Below are 23,683 nucleotides of genomic sequence, written 5' to 3'. Positions count from 1 at the left end.
CAAGAGTTTAGTTGGTCTTCCATTGTAATTAATAATAATTACTGTTGGGTGCTCTCAATCACCTCTGCAACTCCAAGTTACCCCATGGTACATCCCGTGTTCTTTGGTTTTGCCAGGTTCAGAATGACATCATTTGTCTCCATCTTGTGTATTATAAACTTTGTATTCTTCTTTGATTAACTACTTCTTCAAATTCTTCACGATTCTTTCATCAGGTAAAGTAGTTATGCGTATTTGTGCTAGCCAGAGCCAAGGCGAGTCCTTTCTTTATGGCACCTTCATTTTCCCCCTAAATTTAGTTCTAGGTCAGATGCTAAGCCTACATATCTGGTTACTGTTGGTACAAATACTGTTGGTATATAAAATATAGGCAGCTACAGTCTGATTGATTGTCATACAATTTTCCATAAAATTAAGTTGCAGAAGTCTCCATTCCAGCTATGGGTGCCTAAAATTCAATATAATTGTTTCTTTAAAAAGTTTCATTGTGGAAAATTTCCAATATAGATGGACATATAGATTATATTATGGTTAACCCATATGTACTTCCATCCAGCCTCAAAAGTTATCAATATATGGCCAATCTTGTTTCATCTATATCCCAACTCATTACTCCCCACCTCACCCCCTCACTGCAGCCCTGAATTAATGGGAAGCAAAACCCATGTGTTCATTCACAATGTACTTTTTTTTTTTTAATGTAAGATATAGGGTATGTTTTAACAGTGTTGTCTTTGCAGGGCATACAACAGTTAATCTGTAGTCAGATTTATTCCCATCAGCGTTTGTAACTATTCCAGGAAAATTCCTTGAAAAATAATTGATTTTCAGGGGAAGTGGATGTAGCTCAACAAATGAAGCATCTGCCTACCATATAGGAGGTCCAAGTGTTCGATACCCACAGCCTCCTGGCTCGTGTGGTGAGCTGGCCCATGCACAGTGCTGCTGTGCGCAAGGAGGGCTAGCCCACGAAGGGATGACCCAGCATAAAGGTGCCCCATGCAAAGAGCGGCGCCTGTGCAAGGAGAGCCGTCCTGCATGAAACTGCAACCCGCCCAGGAGTAGTGCCACACACACAGAGAGCTGACACAGCAAGATGACGCAACAAAAAGAGACACAGATCCCCAGTGCCGCCTGATGATAATACAAGTGAATACAGAAGAATACACAGCGAATGGACACAGAGAACAGACAATGGGGGGAGAGGGGAGAAGGAGAGAGAAATAAATAAATCTTTAAAAAAATAAATAATTGATTTTCAAAACTCAGTATATCCGTGTATACAAAAGAATGTAACATCTAGAGTAAATGGGTTTTTTGTTTTGTTTTATTTTTATTAAAGATACTTGGATTACATTAATGATACATTAAAAATGTAAGGTATTCCCATATGCCCCACTCCCTCCCCCTCCCATTCTTTCCCAGATTAACAACATCCTTCATTAGTGTGTGGTACATTTGTTATAATTGAACACATATTGGAGCATTGCCACTAAGTGTGAATTATAGCTTATATTATAGTTTAAACTCTCTTCCACACAATTTTGTAAGTTATGACAAGATTTATAATGGCCTGTATCTGTCATTGCAAAGTCATCTGGGACAATTCCAATGTCTCAAAAATGCCCCCATATTCTACCTATTTTTCCCTCTCCCTTCCCTCAGAACCTCCAGTGGCCACTGCCTCCACATCAATGGTACAAGTTTTAACATTGCTAGAATAATAATAAGTCTATAGTAGAATAGCAGTAAGTCTATTCTAGTCCATTGTTCATTCCCCAATCCTGAGGATTCTGGGATTGGTGATGCCCACTCCGCCTCTGATTGAGAGGGGGCTTAGATCTCATGGGGCAGAGTAGAGTAAATGTTTTGAAGCACGACAACATCTGTTTCATTTTCTATGAAAATTAAGAATGGCCTATTTGTAGCATTCTTGCTGCCTTTGTGAGCTAAACCAATTACCCAGAGGAGAGAGACTCAGGAAAAGAAGGAACCTTAATGATATAAAAATTGTTCCTGCCCCAGAGGGGGATTCTAAAGATTCAGCAACATTGAACTTGTAAAGTGCTGACACAGAGATAGCACCCACATGGTACTTAGTCTGTGTTTCTATGGCATCCCACTGAGATGCCCCACAGCCTGTTCCTAATTACACCTGCCACTGGAGCTCCCTCCCTCCTGCGAAAGCCTGTGCCATCTTTGGGCAGCCTAGACATCTGAGCTGCCTCCCTTTGGGTTCCACCAGTCACTTCTGGACCACATAGAATAAATCTGAACTGTCTTCTTGAGGACGGTCCTTCAGGCATTTAACCATCCACTCTCATAACCTTTAGTCATTTATCCAGCCCATTCTCTTAACCCCCACACATCTCTGTGCCTTAGTTTCCACAGCCATAAAATGGGACTACTTGCCTTGTCTATGTCCCAAGTTATTTTGAGGATCATGCAAGATGTGCTCTGAAAACGGCAATTTATTTCAGTCTTGTTCTGTTGTCCATCCAAGGGTGGGAGTGGAGAGGACTCTTCTGCTCTCTTCTGTCACGTCCTTGCCTGGCTGCCTCCTTCCTGACAAGAAGTTTTCCCTGGCCACTTTCCCAGGCAGCTACCTCCCCAACCCAGCCATCTTCTAATCAAGTGACTTTGGGTTTTTTGTTCTTAGGGTTTAGCGTGCTCTGAAACAATTTTATTTGTTTGCGTTTTTTGTGAGTCTTCTCCCTCTGTATGAGAAGCTGCACAGAGACAGGAATTTTGTCTGTCCCCAGGGCCTGGAACAGTACACAGCGTATTTTAAGTGCTCAGTAAATATTATTGAATGAAAGACTGTCTGGAGAATCCACAGTAACAAGTGGGTGAGGGTGAAAATTAGTAGAAGTAAAAGAGTTGGAGAAAATAGTCAAAGTCACCTCCGGCTGTGTCATTGTTTTTTCAGTTGCAAGTGGCAGAAGTCCAAGTCAAACCAACTTAAGCTGGGACTAGTCCTGGGGTCACAGGACTGAAGGCAAAGCTGTAGAGACAAGGACCGTGTTGTCTGAAATCCGGCACTTGACACCAGCAGCACTCTGTCCTGGTCCCTGGTTGTGGCTTTATGTGGCAGACGGGTTCTCTCTGCAGGGCAGGGGCCCCTGGTCCCCATCCTCCAGGCCTGGCAGTGTGCTTCGCCTCCAGCATCTGCCTCCCAGTCCTAGGATAGGGCTCGGGTAGGCTCCTCTTTAACCTTGTCCTCACCCTTTTGACCAGTCGCTGCTGCCAAGGAGCTGGGAAACCACAGTGGGGCAGGCCTGGACAGTGCGCCCATTCCTGACCCTGGTTAGAGTAGGAAAGCAGAAAACAAACAAAATCGGGCCACTACGCTCCCTAACAAAGGGATGATATTTCTGATGAAGGCCGAGCCACCACAATTCAGATGCCAAAGAAAGGCCAGGTGAGAGATATAAAATAAAATATTTTTTATTTTCACACGATCATGTACTACATGCAAATATGTGTTGGTATGGCTCTCAGTGGTGTTGAGAGAAAGCCTTTGTTAGAGGCATCCAAAATATAGAGCTCATAATTTTGCTATATTTTTAAATAAACAAAACACACACTTTGTATAAAAATGAAAAAATAATGAAGCATATAAAACAAAAAATGTGTTCCCCACATCCCCCTCCCAAAAATTAATCATTGGTTTAGTGGGTTACCTCTCAGACTTTTCTCTCTTCACATGTAAATATATAAACATAAATAGGCACATGGTTATGCTTTATTTATTTTGTTAAAAATAAGAAGGGGAGAAACGGATGTGGCTCAAGGGATTGGACTCCCGTCTACCATGTAGGAGGTCCAGGGTTCGATTTCTGGGGCCTCCTAGTGAAAGGCAAGCTGGCCTGAGCGGAGTGCTGGCCCGCTCAGGAAAGCTGGAGCAACAAGATGACACAACAAAATGAGACACAGAGGAGAAAATAAGATACACAGCAGACCAGGGAACTGAGGTGGTGTCAAAGATTGAGCACCTCTCTCCTACTCCAGAAGGTCCCAGGATCGATTCCCAGTGCTGCCTAAAGAGAAGACAAGCAGACACAGAAGAACGCACAGAGAGTAGACAGGGAGCACAAAATGACAAGGGGGTAGGGGAGAGAAAGAAATAAACCTTTTTAAAAAGTGAAATAAAAAGGGGAGGTCATATTATATATTTTGTTGCAAAACTGCCTTTTTTCACTTAGAAATAATGGAAATCTTTCTGTGACAGTATAGATCTGCCTCGTTCTTTTTGGCAGCTACAGAATATTCCATTGGATATATATATATCAATTTTTTTAATCCCCTTTGACAGATGTTTAAAGTTCTCTCTTCTTTCTGTTGCAAGCAGAACTTGAGAGCATCATCATATATCACCTCTGCATACTGGTGTATTTCTATAGGTTAGGTTTAGAAAAGAAATTGCCGAAGCAGGGATCTTTTAAGATAAAATGGAACTTTGATAGGAAGACTGGATCTACCCTGTTCAGTACTGGTAGTTTGCGCTAACCTGTGCCAGGTCAGCAATAGTGTTTCAGTTTAATGCGTGTGGAAAATAGGGAACAACATATTTGTTCTAAAAGCTAGAAGTAAGTGGGTGTGTTAGAGAGCTGGGCAATGAGGACCTTTATGCATAATTTTATCTCTAAGACCTCCCAGAGAGACTGTTGCCAGGTTACAGATACCAACAGAAGAAAGAAGAGATGGGTGGATAAGTGGGGTTGTCAGGTTGTGTAAAGGACAATATAATAACAGTAGTAAGTCTTCACATTTGTGCTACATTTTGCAGTTTACCCAGTTTTACAGCCACCTTCTAATTTAAGCTGTACAAAAATCTGAACAGCCAAAAATACACCATAGAATTCTGTGGCTGGACATTCTGGCTTCTAAAATAATAAAAATGCAGTAGTAGTGTTAGCTATAAACCATGACAAGCCCACTGACCGAACCAAAATGTCTTCAGAAGTAGACTAGGTAGCCTCGTCAGGCTGAGGCAGCGGCCAGTTTGCCTTAGCCACTGCTGATGAGCAGCTCCCCAAGAATGGAGAGTGGATTGGTGCCCAGGTAGCTAGCTAAGAACAAAAGTGTGCAGATTCCCTGATCTTATCCTCCAGAGCTTCTGAGTCATTGGATTTGAGGCGGGGCCCAGAAATCGTGGGTTTTAACAAGCTTGCCAAAGTGCTGATGCAACATAGAAGTTTGGAAACCACTTTTCCAGCAGAGACTGAGAACAGCAACTGGAAGATATTACTCTGTGGGTTGGTAGTAAAGTGGGGCTACTAAACTTGTAAGTCACTAGACTGGGTTAAGGAAAAAGGCCAACCAGTCCAGTAAATGTTTTGACAAAGGGGAGCTTCCTGAGAATGTAATATCTTTAGACTTTAAAGTATATATTTATGAAGTTCCACAGCAAAGCCAATTTTAAAAGTCTTGCAAATTGGGTTTGGGACCGTGTATTGCTGTGGACAGAGTCCTGGCCTAGGGAGGCCACTGTATTGATAAGGATCTGGCTTAGCCACTTCCCAGTGTATGACCTTTGACATATGACCTCATCTCCCTGAGCTTCACTTTCTTCCCCTGAAACGTGCACTTCTCTGCCCTCGTAATGGCTGCGGCATTCTCATTTCCCCTGCTTCTGCTGTCCCCATCCATCCTTCTCTCCTGGCCTCTTAGTCTGAGCTACTACTTAGCTTCTAATTGAGTGTCTCCTCCTTTCTCAGTCTTCCCTTTATATTCCCAGATTGCTCATGGAAACCAAAAATGTAAGCGTTAGGGTAAGTGTTTATGTTTGTTTGCATGAATAATTGTGATACACTTGAGAAACATACATAGTGCACAAATATGCATATGTACATGAACTTCTCTACTTACTCTTCTAACCAGTGATGTTTTGAGCCCTTTGTTGTCTCTTTTATATCATCTCTTTGATTCCCTGGGAAAAAAAAGATTTATAAACTAGCCTCACAACAAAGCACTTAAACTAACCCACAAAATTGTTTCCAGCCTGTTCACATTCATACATGTCCTTTCATGCCACAATATTTTCACTTTAATGTTCTTGTTTCCTTTGCCTTAACTTTGTAATCACCTTGCTTATAAATATTGATGCTTCCCTTGAAGCTAAAATGTTGTAAAGTGAAAAGGCAGAGCCAATGAAAATAAGAAGGAGTGGGGACCTAGACTAAGATGGAGATTTTCTTCACCTGTAACTCATTTCATTTTTTAATCTAATGGGGAGAAAATTGGCCAAAGGGAGTCCATTTGGGGACTCCCTCTACTGAATATCTGTAAATACACCATATTGAAAATGATAACCACTGAAACCCCTTTTCCACTCCTTTGCAGTGAAAACACTGTTCAATCCAGCCCCTGCTATCGCTGGCTTGGATCCCCAATTCTACACCCTCTCGGATGTGTTGTGCTGCAATGAAAGTGAGGTAAATGATGAAAACGTTTGGTCTTTCCTGAGAAACCCAAAGACTTTTGTGCTAGTGGATAAAGCAGAGAGGCCAGACTAACCACATCAATTTAATCGCAAGTGAATTCTTCGGCCCAGTGAGCACTGATTTTTCAGTGTACTGGATATGGAAAAAAGGAATTAGTGAGACCAAGGGGGTGGGGGTGAGGATTCTCTGACTCTACTCCATAATCTGGCACTTATCAAACCCGAGTTAATTTTAGGTCCTTCCCTGCCCTCACACTGTTGGTGTTTTGTTTTGTTCTTGTTTTTCTAATTCCATATTCTGTGGACTAATTAGCATTAGGATTGCCAGATTTAGCAAGTAAAAATACAGGCTTCCCAGTTAAATTTGAATTTCAGATAAATAACAAATAGATTAAATTTTATGTTTAAATTAAATTTTTTGTTGTTTATCTGAAATTCAAATTCAGCTGGGCAACCTTATTTTTCCTGGCAGCCCTAACTAATATACAACCCCTGGAACATCTGCTTCCTTCTGTTCTGAGGGCCCTGTGACAGCACTAGTGGACACATGCCAGTTCTCCATGTGCTGCCATGGAGAGGACCTTGGGGCCACTCCATGAAGTTAGCACCCTCCCCATTTATCTGAGGGTCATAATGGATATATATGCATAAAAGATTAAATATCTATCAATATATTAAGATTGTACCATGCATCGTTAAGCACTTTTAGGGAAAATTTTTCAATTTTTCTCCCTTCTTATTGGCCAGGCATTGTTAGACCCAAACTCTTCACCAACATTGGGACACAGGACATATTATCTACATTGGTTCAGACAGTGTGCAGAGAGACAAAGTCAGTGGTTAATGGACTGCAAGAGTTAATTTTCCACTTCATGCAAAGGCTAAGGGGAGGTTTCTAGGATTTCTTGACCTGCCTTTTTGATAATTTCACCTCTCAGAACATAAGGAAGCAAGAAAGAAGATGGCTATCGGGAACCTAATTTTAACAAACCACAATTGGTTATGCAATGTTTCTGAGCAACTGCCATGGCCAGGCATTATCCTAGGAAAAAGGAATTGTGAGAGAGAGTGGTCATTTCACAATAAGAGGTTAGATCATTCTCAACTGCCAAACTGGTGTGGATTTCCCTGCTACATACTCATCACAGCTCAAATGACTGGCACAGAGTTTCAGTCTTCTCTAGTAAATTACAGGTCCTGTGAGGACAGGGACATCTGTTTTATTCACTGCTGTATCCCCAGTGGTTATCATGACGTGTGTAATTATTGCTACATACTAAATTACCAATAGAATACCTGGCTCTGGTGTAGAGACCCTTAGGGGCCTGATGGATTCAACTATAAAAGTGACTAGGAAGAGGAGGAGCAGATATGGCTCCAGCAGTTGAGCACCTACCTCCCATATGGGAGGGCTTGCGTTTGCTTCCTGAAACCAAACAAACAGAAAAAAAGAAAAACAAAAACAAGCCAAACAAATGAAAAACCCACTCAGGGAAGCCAGTGTGGCCCAGAGGTTGAATTTTGACTTCCCACATACAAGGTCCCAGTTTCAGTCCCTGGACCCCGGTACCTCAAAGACTAGAAAGGCAGGGATAAGCCCGGAGAGAAATGAAATATGAAGCCTCTTCAACTCACAGGAAGCAAAGTGAACCTGAAGATGAAGAAATATTATGCTGTGAAAGCTATGAACATAATCAGCAATCAAAAGATGCATTTACCCAAGATCAAATGTAAACCATAGAACAATATAGGAAGAATGGTATGATTGCACTTCTCATTAATTAAAAAAGGAAAAGAAAACTATGGAAGACAGTTTGGTGGTTCCTTAAAAAGTTAAATATAGGCGGCGGACTTGGCCCAGTGGTGAGGGCGTCCGTCTACCACATGGGAGGTCCGCAGTTCAAACCCCAGACCTCCTTGACCCGTGTGGAGCTGGCCGATAAGCAGTGCTGATGCGCGCAAGGAGTGCTGTGCCATGCAGGGGTGTCCCCAGCGTAGGGGAGCCCCACGTGCAAGGAGTACGCCCCATAAGGAGAGCCGCCCAGCGCAAAAGAAAGTGCAGCCTGCCCAAGAATGGCGCCGCACACAAGGAGAGCTGACACAACAAGATGACGCAACAAAAAGAAACAAAGATTCCCGTGCCGCTGACAACAATACAAGCAGACAAATAAGACGCAGCAAATAGACTCAGAGAACAGACAACCGGGGGGAGGGGGGAGGGGAGAGAAATAAATAAATAAATAAATCTTTTTTTTTTTTAAGTTAAATATAGAATTAGTAACCCCAGCAACTCCACGCCTAGATATAGACCCAGAAGAATTGAAAGTAGAGACAAAAAAATAGTTGGACCCTAGTGTTCATCACAGCATTGTCTGCAATAGCCAAGGGGTAGAAACAACCAAAGTGTCCAACAGCTGATGAATGAATAGACAAAATGTGGCATATAGGTACAATGGATTATTCCTCTATAAAAAATTATGAAGTTCTGATACTTGCTAGTTCATGAATGAACCTTGAAAACATAAGCGAAATAAGCCAGACACAAAAGAACAAATATTGTATGATTCCATTTATATGAAATATCTAGAATAAGCAAATTCATAGAGAAAAAAGTAGATTAGAGATTATTGGGCTGGGGGAAGGGAAAGAGGGAAGTTATTGCTTAATGGGGTACAAACTTTCTGTTGGGGATAATGAAAACGTTTCCATGACGGGTTGTGGTGATGGTAGCACAACATTGTGAATGTAATTAATGCCACTAAATAGTATACTTAAAATGGTTAACATGGCAAATTTTATGTTTTATATATGTTACCACAATAATTTTCTTTAAAAGGAGGAAAAGAATTGTTAAAGAAAAGCAAAAATGAAAACATGATATATGAGTAAGAAAAACAACCAATTAGAAGTCTTGAAAATTAAAAAAAGTAATTTAAAAAATTAAACACACTCACTAGAAAGATAAGCATTACAGGGGAATTAAAAATTTGTGAATTGAAAAAAAATTGTTTACTAGTTCACCAAAAAAGCAGCACAGGAAGGAAAACTATTTTTAACACTAGAAAAAATTTAGAGAAATAAAGAATAGCTTGAGAGACTTCAACGTACATCTTATGGGAGTGAAAGAAGAAGAGAATGGAGGGAATGGAAGAGAACAATATTAGAGAGAAAACTATTTTCTAGAATTGGAAAAAAGGGATGAGTCCTAAGATCAAATATGTATTAAAAGAACCACAAATATAAATCTCTACTTTATATAGATTATATTATACGAGGATAAACACAAGAATATTAAATGACCAGAGGGAAATGGCAGATTACTTACTCATAAAAAAATGACAAAACATTAGACTGACAGCAAACTCCTCATTAGCAACTATAAATACCAAAAATCAATGGGATAATAGCTTTGTAATGCTGAGGGAAGTCAACTTCAATTTTATGCTCAACTAAACTCCCCTTGAAGAATGAAGGCAAAATAAAGACACTTTCAGACGTTCAAAGACAAGTTTTCCACTTACAGATCTTCATCATTTAACTATTAAAATATGTACTTAAGAAGAGAAAAGTTGAACCCGAAGGGAAGACAAGGAATATAAGAAAAAAATGACATGTACAGAAAGTGACAAAAACATCAGTAAATTTAACCATTGACTTATAACTTAACTTAACTTATAACTTAACTTAAACTTTATGTTTTAAAAAAGATAAAACTAAAATCCCAGGTGACAGTAGTAAGATGGTGGTGTTTCTAGGTGGTGAAAATTACTGTAGTTTTTGTCTTTTTGCAGAAGAGGATAGCGATTCTGAATCACTTTAGACTCAGATGCAGAAAAATGGGAATCCTCAGACTGTGCTCAATGAAGCAATAAATCATTACAAACACTTTGCCAGGTAATTTGGCAATAGCTAATCAAGTTGAAATTCTATTCCTAGATAAATAGGCTAGAGAGGTTTCAAACATGTGCATGGAGACACACACACAAGAATATCCTGTCGGGAAGTGGATTTGGCTCAATGGATAGAGCATCCACCTACCACATGGGTGGTCCAATGTTCAAACCTAGGGCCTCCTGACCCATGTGATGAAGCTGGCCCACACGCAGTGCAGATGTACGTAAGAAGTGCCATGCCATACAGGGGTATCCCCTGTGTAGGTGAGCCCACACACGCAAGGAGTGCACCCTACAAGGAGAGCTACCCCGTGCGAAAAAAGTGCAGCCTGCCCAGGAGTGGGGCCGCACACACAGAAAGCTGATGCAGCAAGATGATGCAACAAAAAGAGACACAGAGTCCCACTGCCACTGACAAGAATACAAGTGGTCACAGAAGAACAAACAGCGAATGGACAAGAAAGTAGACAATGGGGGTGGGGGGAGGGGAGGAGGGGAGAGGGGAGAGAAATAAATCTTAAATAAAAAAAGAATATCCTGTCTATACGTTATTGGTTGTAAAAGGGGAAATTATGGAAAAAAATAAAATGTCCATCAAAAGGAGATGAGATTTTGTTTAGACTGTAGAGTAGTTACAATGTGGAGTACTGTGCTACATCTAACAACACAAATAATGTTAAGAGAAAAGAACTTATTACTAAATAATATATACAGAAGATACCATTTAATTTCTTTAAAGAGAAATATCTGAAGCAAATAAAGTAAATTTTATTTAAAGCTGGGGGATAGGTAAATGCATGTTTGTTGCATTATTTTCTATGTTGAAGTTTTTTTTCATTAAAAATAGTTTTTAAAAAGGTTTTTAGAAACTTTAGCCCACAAGCAGTCAGTATTTCTGAAAATAGATCATCCAACTCAACAGACATAAATGATCCCAGGAATGAGGATCTTCACAAAACTTCTCAAATGAAATGCAGCCCCATAGTCTTAACCAACTCAGACTGAAAGAGCCTGTGTAGGTAAATGGGTGGGAAGTAGGGGCATGTGGTCAAGGTAATGTGTGCTACTGGGCAAACGGAAGCCCTGAATGAGCAGGCACCTGTGGCAAGATTATACACAACAAAAAGGGTTAATTTAGCCATGTTCAGAGAAGGAACAGACCCATTTTGGGGAAGAAATGTTGTATAGTTAATCTGTAATACAGAAAAGACAGAAGGAGTTGGAGAGCTTTTGAGCCAGAATGTATCTTATAATTTATCTAGTCCAGTGGTTTGTAAACCGTCTATCTCAGAACCATTGACGTTCCCCAGAGATGCCGGAGGCTGCAGCCCCTCACCCCTACTTCAGCCAGAGCTTTTTTTATTCTGGGAAAGAAACCCGTTCCTGAACAAACCCCTTATACAGACTATAAGCAGTTTCAGCAGAGTTAGGGAGTAGTGGAGGTCCTCTGAAGCCCACAAAGTGCTTTGCCTCCCCTACTCTGCTTCCCTCTTCTCCAGCAAAACCAAACAGAAGAAGAGAGTGCTCTTCAAACGTGGAAAGCTAATACTAGTAATATGAAAAAGGCATTATGGAACCAGCAAGATGGTGGCGGGCTAAGGAACTCCTAGAGTCAGCTCCTGCTGCAGGGCAGTTAGCAAACACCCAGAGTTCTCTGGAGCTAGCTAAACCACCTGTCTGGGGCTCCAGGAGACCAGAAGAGCATCCTGCAACATCCTTGAAGGAATGGAAGGAGGAGACTGCCTATATGCAGAGAAGATTCATTTAAGTAGAGAGCTCCACACCACGGAGGCTGGTGCCCATCCTCCTTTGGAGGCACAATCCACCTCAGGAGCTGTTCCATGGCTGGAATTGAAAGCTCCACTTCCCAAAAAAGGGGGAGGAAGAGACGATTGGGTACCAACTTCAGCTACTGATGAGTGAATTTGGCAGGCTAAAGTATAATTCTAAGAACACCTAAACTTGGAGGCTGTCCAAGTCAAAAAGAGGCCAGTAGCCACCATCTTAACTCCACGCCTGGCACAAGGGGAAGTGGGGTGGACTGAAAATCACAGTGCTGGTGGGGACAGGCTTTTTTCCATCCAGATCAGATTGCAGCTCTAGCCTAGGCCCCAGCCCCACCTCTGGCAGGGAGGAAGCTGGGGGACCTGTGCCAGCTTCTCCAAGAAACAACTGGCCAAGCCGCAGAGGCCAGTGATCATCCTACTTTGGCAGTGCCAGCCACCCCAGGAGCTATTCTGTGGCTGGAATTGGAAGCTCCATTTCCCAAAAACAGGAGAGGAAGAGACGGTTGGCCATTGATTTCAGCTACTGATTGGTAAATTAGGCTGAATAAGGTATAACCCTAAGAACAGCTAAAGTATGAACCTTTCCAGGTTAGAAAGAGGCTGGTAGCTGCCATTTTGACTCTGCCCCCAGCATGAGGGGAAGCCTGACTGACTGAAAATCACAGTGATGGTAGGAACCAGTTTCTTACACCCAGATTGCCCTGCAGCCCTAGCCAAGATTTCAGCCCCACCTCCGTCAAGGAGGAGGCTGGCAGGCCCTGCACCAGCCTATCCAGGTAACTGCAGGTACATTTGGCTGTAAAAGACAGAATAATCAGAAGTCTACAGGGCAACTGCAGTCATCCTGGACTCACACTGCATAGATTGCTGCCCATACCTGCAGCTCCATCCCTGCCCCAGGCAGGGGAGGAAGGGGCATGAAGCTTCATCAGTCTCTCTGGGCAACTACAGTCTAGGCCTGCACAACTTGGATTATTCCACACAGCTGTGGCTCTGTCCCTACCCCTGGCAAAGGAGAAAGTTAGGAGAAGCTTCATCGGTCCCTGGGGCAATGAGGGCAGCTTGAGCCTCCATAGCTTATCACACCAACTACATTCTTGGCTCCTACTGCACAACCAGCAAGGGAGAAAGGGCAGGAAGCCCTTAACTAAAGAGAAACACTGAATCCAGAATAAATACTCTAGTAAGCCAGATGCCAAGACACCAACAAAAAATTATGATCCACATCAAGAAACTGGAAGATATGGCCCAATTAAGGGAACAAGATAAGCCTCAAGGTGACATAAAGGAGTTGATGTTCAAACAGATCTCCTTAATAAATTCAGTGAGATGGCTAAAGAGACTAAGGATATTAAGAAGACATTGGAAGAACACAAAGAAAAATTTGAAAGCATACATAGAAAAATAGCCGGTCTTGTGGGAATAAAAGGTGCAATAAATGAAATTTTAAAACATTGGGATCATATAATAGCAGATTTGAGGAGGCAGAATAAAGGATTGATGAACTTGAAGAAATAGCCTCTGAAAGTGAACATACAAAAGAGCAAATGAAGAAAAGAATGGAAAAAACTGAACAAGGTCTTAGGGAACTAAAAGACAGCAAAAGGCTTGCAAACATATGTGTCATGGATATCCCAGAAAGAGAAGAGAAGGGAAAAGCGGCAGAAGGAATATTTAAAGAAATAATGGTAGAAAATTTCCCAACCCTATTGAAGGACATAAATATCCACGTCCAAGAAGCACAATGTACTCACATCCAAAAAAAAGAATGTCAAATGCCAAAGACAAAGAGAATTCTGAGAACAGCAAGAGAAAAGCAATGCATAACATACAAGAGATACCCGATAAGTTTAAGTGCTGATTTCTCATCAGAAACCATGAATGCAAGAAGACAGTGGTATGATACATTTAAGATCCTGCAGGAGAAAAACTTCAAACCAAGAATCTTATATCCGGCAAGATTGTCTTTTAAAAATGACAGCAAGTTTAGAATATTCACAGATAAACAGAAACTGAGAGAATTTCTAACCAAGAGACCAAATTTTCAAGAAATTCTCAAGGGTAAGCTAGAGACTGACAAGGAAAGGCAGGAGAGAGAGGCCTAGAAGAGAGTCTAGAAGTGAAGATTATATCAATAAAAATAACTAAAAGTGTCAACAGAGTGGTGAAAATAAAATATGACAGATAAAACTCTAATAGGAATAAACTTAACCAAAAATGTAAAGTGCTTGTATTCAGAGAACTGCAAGTTTGTGTTAAAAGAAATCAAAAAAGGCCTAAATAACTGGAAGAACGTTCTGTGCTCACAGATTGGAAGACTATCATTAAGATGTCAATTCCAGAAAGCAAATTTGGCGCAACGGATAGAGCATCCGCCTACCACATGGGAGTCCAGGGTTCAAACTCAGGGCCTCCTGACCCGTGTGATAAGCTGGCCCTACGTGCAATGCTGTGCCATGCAGGGGTGGCCCCCTCATAGGGGAGCCCCACACGCAAGGAGTGCATTCCATAAGGAGAGCCACCCAGCGTGAAAAAAAGTGTAGCCTGCCCAGGAATGGCGCCACATTCCTGAGAGCTGATGCAGCAAGATGACGGAACAAAAAGAGACACAGTTTCTGGGTGCCGCTAACAAAGAGAACAAACAGACACAGAACACACAGCAAATGGACACTGAGAGCAGACAACTGGGCGGGCGGGGGGGGGGGTGGCGAGGAAGGGGAGAGAAATAAATAAAATAAATCTTTTTTTAAAAAAAGAAAAAAATCATACTTAAAAAAAAGGATGTCAATTCTACTCAAATTGTTGTACAGATTCAATGCAACCCTGATAAAAATTCCACCCGTATTTTTTTTTAATTGAAAACATGATTATCAAATTTATTTGGAAGGGTAAAGGGTCCTGAATAGCTGAAAACATATTAAAAAGGGAAATTGACCTCTCATCTCTAAACTTTAAATTATATTACCTAGCTATAATGGTAAAACAGCATGGTACTGGCATACAGACAGACAACAGACCAATAGAACCACATTGATGGTACAGAAACAGACCCTCACATGTATGGTCAAGTGATTTTTTACTGGCCTGTCAAATCCACACAGCTCGGGCAGAACAGTCCATTCAACAAATGGTGCTGGAAGAACTGGATATCCATAGCCAAAAGAAGGAAAGAGGACCCCTATCTCACACCTTATTCAAAAATTAACTCAAAATGGATCAAAAACCTAAAAATAAAAGCAAGAAACATAAAGCTTCTAGAAGAAATTGTAGGAAACTAGCTTCAAGACCTGAGGTAGGTGGTGGATTCTTAAAGGACAAAAGAGGAGGAATGAGATGGACTACTGATGTTTAATGTATGTAGAAGTTTTAATTAGCTTTACTGTCAAAGTGTGGAAATGTATAGAGTAGATGGTAACACATAGTAACAGCTAACTTTTAAATGGGGATATGGCTGAAAATGGTAGTCTAGTTATGTAAATGCCAGTTGACAGAATTAGAGAATAATCTAGAAACTGAATAGCATGGTAAACCAAGAGGTGGATGAGAATTGTGGTTGATGGTACAGATGCAAGAGTGTCCTTTGTTAGCTAGAGCAAACTTACATCACTATTGCAGGGTGGCAGGAATGTGGAGAAGCGTGGGAAAAATACAACTGGAGTGACCTATGGACTGTGGTTAGCAGTAATAATATAATCTTGCATCTATGCCAAAGATGTACTGTGTTGATAATAGGGCAGTATAGAAAATGTGTGCAAATGTACACTATGGACACGGTAACAATCAGATGATATTATATTATTTGTGACAATGTTCCACCACGGTGTGGTGTGTTGATGGAGGGGTGTTTGGGTATTCTGCACATGTGCATGATTGTTTTATAAGTTTACAACTTCTGTCATAAAATATATTTAAAAAATAATAATAGGATGGGTTTGGGGAAAAGTACACCAAATATAAGATAAGGATTATAATTAGTAGTAAGATTTTGACAATATTCTTTCATAATTTGTAAAAAAGTTCTTACAAAAATGAAAGGTGTTGGTGGAGGGTTGATGTATGAGACCCCTGTATGATGTTATGCATGTTTGCTTTGTAAGTTCACAATTTTTATTATACACTTTATGTATGTTTATGTATGAGTAATATACTTCAATAGTTTTTTTTTCAAAGGCATCATGGCCAAGAGAGGTCCAGAGAATTGGGCTTTTAGGTGTGGAAATTTACAGGTGCAATTTATTCCAAAATCACTGACACATTCCTTCCTCCCTCCTTCCTTTCTTTCTTTTTCACAATTTTCTTTGTTTCCCCTAACTATTATCATACAAACAGAAACTTGAAACATTCATATACCTTCCACCTAAACAGTTACCATTTTGCTTTAATTGCTTCCCTTCCCCGATATATACTTCTTTTTGATTTTGTTTAATCATTTGAGAGTAAATTACAGACAAAATGACACCTAAATGTCTTAGCATGCATCTCCTAAGCAAAACCACAATATCATTATCACATCTAAGAAAATTCCATTTGATCATCTAACATCCAGGCCACATTCAAATGTGGTCCCAAGAAAGTCTTTTTTTCTTGTCCCAAGAAAATCTTTTTATAACTGGTTTTTGTTGTGTTTACTTTCCTGAGCCAGGATCCGTGAAAGTTCTCCATCACATTGGTTGCTATGAAAAGAGGGGAGATGTATTCTAGAAAAGCAAATCTCATCTGCACATGGCCCCAGGTTCCTTATTTTCACCACTGTTCCTGTTCATTTCTGTGTATTACAGGCTGAGATTTTAACTGGCCTTGCAGTCAGCAGCCCTGCAGACGCTGGGAAGGCTGCGTTGGTGCTAATACAAAGGGGCTGCCAGGTGGTAATCATCACCTTAGGCGCTGAAGGCTGCATGATGCTGTCACAGACAGAACCTGTTCCAAAGCACATACCCACGGAGAAGGTCAAGGCCGTGGATACCACAGTAGGTTTTAAGATTTAAGAATCATTTGTGGCCTTTGAAAATCTACTGATTGCAGTTGAATTTTGGGGTGATGATATGATAGAAGGAAAAGAACAACCCGGCAGGTGAACTGAATCCTCATTCCTCTCTTCCTCACTGTGAGACCATATGCAACTCACTTAACCTCTCTGAGACCCAGCTTCCTTATCCATAAAGTCAGAATGCCAGTAAAATTATACCTGCACTACCTATACTCACTCATTCATTCATCCCATAAGTAACTATTTACTGAGTATGTATTATATGCCAGTCACAACCCAGGTGCTGGGGATACATTCATGAAGGTGACAATGTCTATGCCCTCATGGGGCTTAGATGCTACACAGTAGACCAGTGGCCTTGCCTTACGCAAGCATCATGTGGAATGAAAAGCAGTTAATGCTGATTGGCAGAGATCATTCTGTAAGCCAACAAATAACTACACACATATATCATACGCTTAACCTTGTTTCTTTTTTATACATCTCATTTAATCTTAACAATTATGTGGTAGGTACTGTCATTATCCTCATTTTACAGATCAAGAGATTTGCTCAGGTTCACACTGCTAGTGACAGAGTTGGGAGTTCAAAAGTAGGGTCTCCACACAGACATTTTTTGAGCAAGGCACTGAGTTAAGGAAACTCAGGAGTAGACAAGCCCCAGCTATGGGGTAGGAGTGACAAGGAAACAGTTTGAAAAATGGTTCCTGGTTCTTCTGAAGCTGGATGCTCCTGATGCCTCTAAGGATGTAAAGGAATTCCAAAGAAAAGTAAGGAAACTTTAGGGTCAAGCAACTCGAAGTGAGGAACAATCAAAATTTTAAGGTTTTTATTAATAAGAAACTGATATATAATTAATTACATTATTATAATCAGTTGTATTATTTATATTAATTATAATTATATATAATTATAAAATGTATTTATTTTTATGCTGAGAAAAAGGTCATGTATCCATAAAGAAATCTGAGGGTAACTGACAAAGTTATGGATATGAAAATGCTTTGAAAAACGTATGTGCCAGGAATTATTTTATAACATAAAATAACATTCTGATTACCTTTCAAAAGGTGCCTTAAAAAAGGGATATTTGGTAGATTATTTTCAGTCTTGATATTCTCTTCATATTTAATCATTTCTGAAATCATTAATTTTTTTTCTTGGTCAAGAAGGCTATTACCTGAATTGGAGATGTTATTTATTCTATTCTGAAACCAATCAGTGGGTCCTTAAACTAAAACTAATCTAATCTAGGTCCTGAACTAAAGCAAAAAAAAAAACTTGTTTTTCTCTTGCTAAAAATGAAATGAGGGGCATAAAGATGTTGGGCCTACATGGCCACACAAAAGTGATTCTGCCTCGGCCTTCAGAAAAAAAAAGGGAATTTATTTGATGCGCATAATTGGAAAATCCAAAGGTATGGAGGAATGCAGAGGCTAAACCACGTCACAGAAACCTGCTGAGTCTCACTCCCTGTCAGCTCTGCTGCCTGCAGTGGGCTTTGAGCTCAGGCAGGCCCCCTCCGGGAGGTCCCCCTCCAGGTGGTGGCCCCCCTCCAGGTGACGGTTCTCCTCCAGGTGATCCCTGGGAACTCCCTGCCCACTCTGCCCTCATCCCTGGTGTCAAATTTAAAAATCAAAGAACTGTTATCAGAGGTTAGGAAAGTACGCACAAGTCAGACAAAAACAACCCATGCCCACTACTGAACACTCATGGAAATGATCTACCTGGGCCTGGGACTAAATTACGAAGGAACTAGCCTTGGAAATGTTTAATTGGAATTTGTAATAGTAATCTCAGTGTAATTTTGTGTCAGAGGATTGTGACTAATGACAACTTTCAACATCTTAAATACAGCAGTGTGCACTAAGGAAATTATCATTGTTTTTTGATACTGTTACATGCCCTTTCATTTGGTTTCTTAGCACTTGCAGTTAATTTTTAATTTCAGGAATTTTGAATTGGTTTAAAGGATAAAAATCCAAAGTCCCCATTCCCTTCAGGATAAATGGCCTTTGTTTTCTGTGGAAGGAACCTGACAGAGTGGGCTCTGTCTAAGGCCCAGGAGACCGGGGTTCCAGTCCCTGCTCTTTCTGACAATTTGTTATTACCTTGGGCAAGTCAGGTAACGTCTCAGGGCCTCAGATTCCACACCTATAAAATAGGCACTTTACATTAATACCAAATCGCGGGAAGGGCAATCTCTAAGGTTCATTCTGACTTTAGAGCAAGAGTTCTTAACCAGGGGTCCACGGACCCCAGAGGGTCCATGGAAAGATTACAGGGGTCCATGAGCTTGAATTGAAAATGTTAAAAAAAAACATTATTCTTGTGGGGACATGTTGTGTTTAAATAATACACAGTATAGTGTGGACTCAGTAAGGGGTCTGTGGTTTTTACCTGACTAGCAAAGGGGTCCATGGAACAAAAAAGGTTAAGAACCCCTGCTCTAGAGTCTTTGGTTCTGTGGCTAAAATGCTTTCATTCATTTATTCAACAAATACCGACTAAGGGTTATATACCAAACACTGAGGAGAAGACAAAAGTGAAGCAGGCCTGAACCCAGACATCAGGGAGTGGGGAATAATGCCTATCAATTGTTTATAAGTTACTACTTATATATAATGATTTTATAATGCAAGGTAGAAGATAGTAAGTGCCATAAGAATAGTTCAGATAAAATACAATGAGAGTGAGAAGAGGGATGGATTACTTAATGCCTGGGGACAGGAGATAAAGAAGGGGATGAGAGAGAATCAGGGCACCAGATCAAGGAATAGCAAACTTTTTTGTAAAGGGCCTGACATTAAGTTGGGAGTTTTGTGGGCCATATGCATACACCCTCTGTCACAACTCTGCCATGCTAGCACAAAAGCAGCCACAGGGAAGCGGATGTGGCTCAAGTGATAGAGCTTCCACCTACAATATGGGCGGACCTGGGTTCAACCCCTGGGGCCTCCTGGTGAGAAAGAAGAAAGCATGCCCTTGCATTGAGTGAGTGCCTGTGTGGTGAGTGCAAGTGCCTGTGTGATGATCCAGTGCCCATGCAAGTGCCTGCACAGGTGAGTCACACAGCAAGATGATGATGCAACAAAAGAGAGACAACAGGAGAGTCAAGGTGAAAAGCAGCAGAAACCAGGAACTGAGGTGGCATAACTGATAGAGTACCTCTCTCCCCATCAGAGGTTTCCATGTTCGAATCCCGGTGAATCCAGAGGAGAAAAAATGAGAAGACAACAAAAACAGCAAGGTGGGAAGAGGGGAAGGGGGAAAAATAAAAAATAAAAATAAAAATTTTTTTAAAAAGCAATCACAGACAACACATGGATGAATGAGTGTAATACATGCCAAAAAAACTTTACGAAAAAGGCAGCATCCTTATTTACAGATGATATGGTCCTATATAATAGGAAATCCTGAAAAAGCCACAGCAAAGCTACTAGAACCAATAAATAAATTCAACAGCAGGACCGGGTACAAGATTAATATGCAAAAATCAGTCATGTTTCTGTACATTAGTAGTGAACAACCTGAAGAGGATATCAAGAAAGAAATTCCACTTGCAACAACAACAAAAAAAGAATCAAATATCTAGGAATAAATTTTACCAGGGGAAAAAAGGATTTATTCACGAAAAACTGCAAAACATTGCTGAAAAAAATCAAAGAAATAAATAAATGAAAGAGCATTCCATATTCATGGATTGGAAGACTAAATGTTGTTAGGATGTCAAGTCTACCCAAAGCGATTTACAGTGTCAAACCCAATCAAAATTCCATCACCCTTCTTTCCAGCAGTGGAAAAGCCAACCATCAAACTTATACGGAAGTTTATGGGGCCCCAAATAGCCAAACCATCTTGGGGGAAGAAGAACAAACTTGGAAGACTCAAATTTCCTGATTTTAAGAGTTATTACAAAGCTACAGTAATCAAAATAGCATAGTACTGGCATAAGGACACTCATATAAATAATTGAAATTGACTTGAGAGTTGGGAATTTAACCCTCACATTTATGGCCAACTGATTTTTGACAAGGTAGTGAAAACCAGTCAATTGGAAAAGAAAAGTTAGTTCCACAAACAGTGTTGGGAAAAGAGAATCTCCATTTGCAGAAGGGAAAAAAAGGAGAACCTCCTACCTTTCACCACATACCCAGAAATGGACTCAAAAAGATATTTACACACTAATGTTCATAGTGGCATTATTCACAATTGCCAAAAAGTGGAAGCAAACCAGATGTCATCAAAAGATGAATGGATAAACAAAATGTGGTATATACATACAATGGAATATTACTCAGCTGTAAAAAGGAAAGAAGTCCTGATGCATATGACAACATGGATGACCCTTGAGGACATCATGCTGAGTGAAATAAGACAGACACTAAAGGACAAATATTGTATATTTTCACTGATTGAAAAAATTAGAATAAGCAAACTCAGAGTCAAAATCTAGAATATAAGTATGAGGGGGCAGAGTGGGCATAGGGAATGGGAAGTTGAGACTTAAAATTTATAGGTTTCCTGTTTGGAATGATGGAAATATTTCTGTAATGGATGGTGGTGATGGTAACACAGCATTGGAATGCCATTAACAGCCCTGAAATATATACCTAAATATGATTAAAAGGGGAAATGTTCCATGCTATATATGGTAACAGAATTTTTTTTAATTCATAGAACTACAGTACACAAAAATTAAACTCTAAGTAAAACCATGAACTTTAATAGTACAATTATAAAAACATGCTATTAATTGTAATAAATGTACCACACCAATGCAAGGTGGTGGTGGTGGGGTGGTATATGGGAATCCTATATTTTATGCATGATTGTTCTGTAAGCCCACAACTTCTCTAAGAAAGAAAAACATATTTACAATAAAAGAAATGGCAAGGGAATTAAAATGGTACACTATAAAAAAATCTAACAGAAAAGGAGGCAATAATGGAGTAATAGTGGAAGAAAGAAGCTACTGGAAGATATACTACTATAAACTGAAGGATAAAACTAAGAAAGAAGAAGATACTGGATCCAGGAAACAGGTGATGCAACTTAGGAGAGAGCTAGTGATGATGAAGGGATGTTCAAGGACAATAGTTATGCAGGAAGTCCAAGCCCAGACAGTCCAGGGTAGAGCAGAGGGCTCCAGGAGGAATGTCAACAAAAGGCGGGGAAAGAAAAGAACAGAACTGTGGAACAGCCACTGTGTTTGAATTATTCAGAGATTTTTATTTTTTTTTGCAAAATTTTAGGTTGATTTAGCAGGTGGTATGTAGAGAACTCAGGAAAATGAAAAAAGGAGGCACTTTTTCTTTAAGTCACCTGGAGTCTATGGAGGAAAAAGTATGATTAAGTAAATATAATCTTTATACATGGCCGTTAATGCATAGTCATAACAGTGTAAGTGCCAATTATTGATTTAACCAAAAGGGAGTTACATTGTGAAGATGGACAATAAAGCGAGTGTGTACTTGTGTGCATGTAGGAGGAGATAAGAGTGCTCATCTTCCATAGTCGGACGTCATGAGATAATATCAAAAACTGATAAAGAAATATCAGTATAAGGATATTAACAAAAACAGAGCTAAATACCAGGAGAAGCCACTAAAAGAATTTAAATTATTTGCCTCATGAAATAGCCTTGTCTCAAGCTATGTTTATGGATAGCTTTGATTTTAAATAAGAATAGTGAGATACCACTTCATACTCACTAGGATGACAATAATAAAAAAGACAATAACAAGTGTTAGCAAGATGTGGAGAAGCTGGAGCCCTCGTGTCCTTCTGGTAGGAACGTAAAATGGTGTAGCCACTCTGAAAAACAATTTGACTGTTCCTCAGAAGGCTAAACAAAGAGTTCCCATAAGACCCAGCAATTCCATTTCTAGTTATATACCTGAGATTAACAAAAGCGTATTTCCGCACAAAAACAACGTGGACACAACCCACATGTCCATCAACTGATGAATGGACAAATGGCTGAATGAAATGACATGCTTAACCATACAATGGAAGATTTTTCAATCCTAAAAAGAAATGAACAAGGCAAAAGACCTAGAATAGCCAACATGTCAGAACAAAGAGTATTTCCAGTACCCCACTTAAAGACTTAACCATAAAACTGAAGTGATCAAGACACTATGGTATTGGTGAAAGAAGAAACAAACAGACCAATGGAGCAGAGTAGAGAGCCCTGAACTAGAACCACATGAATATAGTTAACTGATCTTTGACAAAGAAGCTAAGGCATTTCAATGGAGAAAGGATAGTCTTTCCAACAAATTATTCTGGAACAACTGGACATTCACTTGCAAAAAAATGAATCTAGACACAGACCTTACACCTTTTACAAAAATGTATTCTGTTACTGTATATAGAATCTAACATTTCCCCTTTTAATCATATTTAGGTATATATTTTAGTGCTGTTAATTTTCTAGGAGACAATCCCGGTGATCTTGGGTTTGGCGGTGACTTCTTAGATACAACCCCCAAAGCACAATCTGTGAAGGAAAAAAAATTGATGTTGGGGGTGTCATTAAACAAAAGCAATAAAAACTTCTTCTCTG

At 40.1% G+C, this 23,683-nt stretch overlaps 1 protein-coding gene across 2 annotated transcripts in view; it reads left to right on the top strand.

The window, feature by feature from the left end:
• Positions 1-23,683, top strand: part of RBKS (ribokinase) — a 118,912-nt gene that overhangs the window by 56,213 nt on the left and 39,016 nt on the right. For both annotated transcript variants that reach the window (XM_071211922.1, XM_004452356.5), the window contains exons 6-7: positions 6,346-6,437; positions 16,904-17,092. In XM_071211922.1, coding sequence (XP_071068023.1) covers positions 6,346-6,437; positions 16,904-17,092 — 281 coding nt within the window. The remainder of the gene's footprint in view (positions 1-6,345; positions 6,438-16,903; positions 17,093-23,683) is intronic.

The sequence above is a fragment of the Dasypus novemcinctus genome, chromosome 25, assembly GCF_030445035.2.
Source record: "Dasypus novemcinctus isolate mDasNov1 chromosome 25, mDasNov1.1.hap2, whole genome shotgun sequence".
Lineage (NCBI taxonomy): Eukaryota > Metazoa > Chordata > Mammalia > Cingulata > Dasypodidae > Dasypus > Dasypus novemcinctus.
This window is presented reverse-complemented; position numbering and strand designations above follow the sequence as displayed.